This window comes from Galeopterus variegatus, unplaced genomic scaffold (genome assembly GCF_000696425.1).
Source record: "Galeopterus variegatus unplaced genomic scaffold, G_variegatus-3.0.2 Scaffold3077, whole genome shotgun sequence".
Classification (NCBI taxonomy): Eukaryota; Metazoa; Chordata; class Mammalia; order Dermoptera; family Cynocephalidae; genus Galeopterus; species Galeopterus variegatus.
The window spans coordinates 75,942-81,624 of NW_007729188.1; the positions used below are offsets into that span (position 1 = coordinate 75,942).

The following is a 5,683-nucleotide window of genomic DNA, read 5'->3' on the forward strand; positions in this document are numbered from 1 at the left end:
GCCTACCACAGAATGCATGCTGATCAGTTGGCAGCCCCACGGATCAGAAAGGAGTGGAGGAAATGGATGGGGGAAGCCCTAGGAGAACAGTGACAGGGACTTTTACCCCTTGTGTGTTCACTACGGCCACCTACCTAGACCCTGTTGCTCAATTGTGCCCTCCTCTTTGCAGGTCCATCCCCAGAGCATATTATCTATCAGGCACTTCGCCTAGAAGGGTTCCTGTATAGCAACTGGCAAGCAGATGCCCGCCAGAAGGCTCTAAAGGACTTGCTGCAATGGGTCTTGGAGGTAAGGGGCTCCAGAGCCATCCCCTCTGATTGTCACTGGATCTCGTTCTCTTTTGTCACGCAAGACTATCATTCTACCAATTCTTCCCTCTCAGCTACATCATCAGCTTCTCCCTGTCTATTGGATCACTGCCTTGAGACTACAACAAATACAAACATTCTTACTTTTCCCATCTTAAAAAAGGAAAACAAAACAAAACAACCCTCTCTAGACCTCATTCTGCTGCAAATACAGGTCCATTTCACTGCTCCCCTCTTCATAACAATATCAAAATACCTGGAAGTGTTGTCTAGGTATTTCTCACTGCCTGCAGTTCTTCTCTCTCCATTCTTCCTTAACCTATGTATCAGGCTTTTGCACTGCTACCCTGGCACCAAATTGCTTTTGTCAAGGTCATAGATGTCCTTCATACTGTGAAATCCAAGGGTCAAGTCTGATCACTTGGCTGTGGGGAATATTTGACAGAGTGATCACTCTCTCCTGCTGTGCTTGCTTCCCTGGGATTCCCGTAGCTCTTGGTTTTTCTCACTGATTGGTCCTCTGCAGACTCTTCTGCTAGCTCTTTTCTTCTTTCCAAATTAGTAATGGAGTGCCCCAGGGCCTGGTCTTCTCTATCCACACTCTATCCTTTTAATCTTTTTTATCCAGGCTCATGGCTTTAAATATGATCAGTATGCTGACAGTTCCCAAATTTCTGTCTCCAGCCTGGCCCTACTCTGGCATATCCTGCCGCTCAACAGCTCCACCCGGATGCCTAATACACATTTCTGACTTAAAATGTTGAAAATTAAATATATTTTGATCTTTCCTGCCAAACTTGCTCCATATTCAGACTTCATTATCTCAGTTATTCTACCCGTCTAGTTGCTCAGTCAAACACCTTGGAATCATCCTTGGTTTCTTTCTCTCTCTCATACCCATGTCTAATCTGTCAAGAGATTCTGATGGCTCAAAATATATACAGAAATACAAAATATATACCTTCAAAATATATACAGAATCTCACCACTTCCACCTTCTCTGCTTCCACCCTGGTCCAGGCCACCATCCTGTTTAGCCTGGATGTTTGTAGTAGCCTCTGCCTGGTCTCCTATCCTTGTATCCCTACAGACAAGTCCCAGCATAGCAGCCAGAGTGATCTTTTAAAGCATAAATCAAACCATGGCACCCTTATGCTCAAAACCCTGCAAAGCTCCCCATTTCACTTAGAGTAAATCCAAAGTTCTTATAATAACCTCCAGGCTGCACACAGTCTGGCCCCTGACACCTCTCTAATTTCACTTCTTAGTATTCACTCCCTTTGCTTACTCAACCCAGTCCCTTCCTCCACCCCTCCACCCCTTGGTAACTGCTTCCTTAATTCTCTCCCCTCCTTCAAATCTTTGTTGAACGAGGCAACTTTTAAAATAACCCTATTTTAAGTTGCACTCCCTTTTCATTCCTGATCCTCTTTATCCTATTTTTATCCATAGCAACTAATAATTTTTTAACATAATATGTAATTCACCTATTCATTTATATTTATTGCCCATCTCCCTCCCATGAGAATACAACCTCCATGAGGACCACAGTGTTCATGCAATGTTCATGCAATGTTTTCTGGTATATCCCCAGACCCCAGAACAGTGTCTGAATCAATGTAGTCACTAGACAAATATTGTTGAATGAATGAATGTTAGAGGGGTGCATGTATGTGCCATGGCTCTTCCAGATCCCAGATCAGAAAGAGCCTTCTTACAGCCATGTCTTTATATCTGAAGAACGAAGCCAATCCCTTGTTCCTGTACTGTGATCACTTTCCCACCTTACACCATGAGCAGTTTTAGTCAACAGAAATCGGAATAACCAAGGTGCATTATTTCAGGTTTGGGGGTAAAAGCGATTCCTGGCCTATGATCATTTCCCAATTCAAAGAAATAAATTTCCCCTTCAGCAGCCACTGGAGCTTGGCGCTTTTCCTAGTCTAAAGCTTGGAGTGCTGGGCTGGGCTCTTTCCAGAGAGCTGGAAAGAGCTGAATTACTTTTCAGTTCCCAGTGTAGAGCCTCTTTGTCCTTGTTGGTGAAATCAAATCCAGTCCCTCCAAGATCACAGGTGACAACAAGAAACCACTATGCTGGTGTTCCTATTGCTTCCCTCTAACAAGATGAAGCTGATTATAGTTTTGTTTTACGTAACTAGTGAGTTGGAGTAATTTATTTCTCAGCCTCCTTTTTTTTTCCCTCATCCCCTATTTTTTTTAAAATATACTTTTTATTTTAGAAGTTTTAGCTTTACAGACAAATTGAGAAGACAGTACAGAGAGCTCCCAACTACCCTGTATCTTATCAGATACCCTGTATCTAATTTCCCCTATCATTAACATTTTATATTAGTATTTGTGTTAGTTTGCTAGGGCTGCTGTAACAAAGTATGTTAGACTGGATGGCTTAAACAACAGAAATGAATTTTCTCACCATTCCAGAGGCTGGAAGTATGAGGTCAGGTGTCAGCAGGGTTGTTTCTTGTGAGGCCTCTCCCTGCGTCTTCACATGGTCTGCCCTCTGTGTGTGTCTGTATCCTATTCTCTTATAAGCACAACAGTCATACTGGATTAGGACCCACCCACATGACCTCATTTTACCTTAATTACCTCCTTAAATGCCCTGTCTCCAAGTACAGTCACATTCTGAGGTTGTGGGGGTTAGGACTTCAACAGGTGAATTTGGGGGGGAGACGCAATTCAGCCCAGAACAATACTCACTGTCTATTTTTAACCTTTGAACTGGATTCTAGCTTTCCACCCTATCAAGATTCTTTGCCTCTTCAAGAGCAGGAATGAGCTGGAACTTTCAAGTCATGGGTTCAAATTCCATCTTCCCTACTTTCTAACTGAGTGATTTCAAGCAAATAATTTCATTCATAAATCCATAATGGGTGTTAAACCACCACTGGAATACATTAGGGAAAAAATGGTGTCAAGATAACTCAGGTCTCTACATGAGACCTCTTAAAAAAACTTAAAGATGTTAATCAGTCCTGCTTAGTAGTCTGTGCCTTGTAGTATGAAAAACCTTCCTCACTAACACGAACGCTTCCCTCCCACATTCCTAAATAAACGTTAGATACGTATGGAAAGAATCTTGGCTTGAGGGGGAAACAGTTATTAACTGCTGTGGTGTGAAGGGTGCTTCTTTTTCATCTACTTCCTCCTCTTCTGAGGTCATTATATTATTAAACTTTTCTAGACAATCTACTTAGTCATTGTGACATTTCTCACTGTGATCGTCATTAAATTCTTCTTACGTGTACTTTGCAATCTGTTACATACACTGTGTATGTGGATATTGCCCCCAAATTGACTTCAAGCTTATGGCAGACAGAGCCTCCATCTCATATGTTCAAGGTTCCCATGATGTACCTGATAAATTTGTTGCTAGGATGAGAAGAGTATATAATTTGGAATATGAAATTAACTTATTAAATTTGTTGTTGTTTTGATACAGCGTAAAATCCAGTACCATGAACACATCACTGAAGGATTTGAAAACATGCCAGCTGCATTTATGGGGATGCTGAAAGGAGAGAATTTGGGAAAAGCCATACTAAAAGTATAAAAAAAAAAGACCCGGAATCTGGAGATCATTTAGATGTTTACTTAACTTGTTTATTACCATTTAGTAAAAGTGCATACTGTCTTTAATCATCTAAGAAATAGTAACTGTAATGAGTTTGACCTGCCTAATAAAATACATTTAAGTGTTATTAATTAGTGACAGAGAATGAAATTTCATTCTTAACAACCACTCACCTAACAACAATGGCTTTGGAGTCAAAAAATTTACTGCCTCTGTGATGTTGGACTTCTTTTTTTTTTTTTTTTCCTTTTTGTCTTTTTTACTGACCAGTAACGGGATCGCAACCCTCGGTGTTGCGCCCGCACCGCGCTCAGCCAGTGAGCGGGAACTGGTCTCCACATGGGATCCGAACCCTCGGTGGGAGCGCCGCCACGCTCCCAAGTGGCGCACTCTCCAGTGCACCACCGGGCCGGCCCAACGTTGGACTTCTGATTTTCCATCTGTAAAGTGAGGGTAATAACATCTGCTTCATATACATGTTATAAATTTACTTGAGACACCAGCATGATGTCTGTTGGTTACCTCCCTGCAGGTATCAGTGAATTTGAAATCATACAATTACCACCCCTATTGTTTATGATTATAACAGAAGAAACAATTATTGGTGGTGTACAGGGGTCTCAGGGCCAGCCCACACAGGTTGTGAGTCTAATAATGTAACAGACCAAGGAAGGAATCTATTATTCACAACAGCTGCAAAAAAGATAACACATGGGAATGTTTATACACCTACAAAAAATGGGCAAGCTTTATATGAAGAAAGCTTTGTAACATCACTGAGGAACACAAAAGAAGACTTAAACATGTAGAAAGGTACCATGCTCTTGGACAGGAAGATCCAATATCAGAAAGATGTCAGTTCTGTTGAACAATTCTGCCATCACAGAGAGGAGGGTTAAATAAACTGCAGTATAAAGAAACAGTGGGGAATGTGTATCTGTATAAAAATTCTGGAGATATGTAATAAACTACTAACACAAGGTCCTTCAGAAAGTTCATGGAAAGATAGAATTAAAAGATAATACGAATCTAGGGCCGGCCCGGTGGCGTACTGCTACAGTGCGCCGCTTGGGAGTGTGGCGACGCTCCCACTGAGGGTTCGGATCCCACATACAGACCGGCCGCTCACTGGCTGAGCGAGGGGCGGGCGCAACACCGAGGGTTGCGATCCCGTTGCCGGTCCCGGTCCGGTACGGGCGCAACACTGAGGGTTGCGATCTGTTGCTGGTCACAAAAAAAGACAAAAAGACAAAAAAAAAAAAAAAAAAGAGAAGATAATACGAATCTAGGGCCGGCCCGGTGGCGTACTGCTACAGTGCGCCGCTTGGGAGTGTGGCGACGCTCCCACTGAGGGTTCGGATCCCACATACAGACCAGCCGCTCACTGGCTGAGCGCGGTGTGAGCGACACCACACCAAGGGTTGCGATCCCCTTACCGGTCACGAAGAAAAAAAAAAAAAAGAAAACTATTCTGTAGTGAAATACTTTGAAACTATGTAAATATTCCATTCCTTATCAAGCTTTCAATTTATTCAGTTACTTAGTATGGACTTATGGTTTCCATTTTTTATTCAGTGGGTTATAATTTGTTATTATCATTACCTGTTTTGGAGCTCAAATTTTCCATGATTTGTCTACTGGGAGCCCCTCAAAGTTGGCTTCTCTATTCTTTTGACATGACCTCATTATTCTTTGAGGATTTCCTTGCTTTCCGGTATACGATACTCCAGGCTTATCTCGTATCTTTCCTACCCCAGTCCTGGAATGAGCCATTTCA

General features: G+C 42.3%; 1 protein-coding gene across 1 annotated transcript in view; it reads left to right on the forward strand.

The window, feature by feature from the left end:
- PTGR1 (prostaglandin reductase 1) overlaps positions 1-4,037 on the forward strand; it is a 39,497-nt gene extending 35,460 nt beyond the window's left edge. The window contains exons 9-10 of the mRNA XM_008583904.1: positions 173-291; positions 3,775-4,037. Of these exons, the coding sequence (XP_008582126.1) occupies positions 173-291; positions 3,775-3,885 (230 nt within the window). The 3' untranslated portion in view covers positions 3,886-4,037. The remainder of the gene's footprint in view (positions 1-172; positions 292-3,774) is intronic.
- The last annotated feature ends 1,646 nt before the right edge of the window (positions 4,038-5,683 follow it).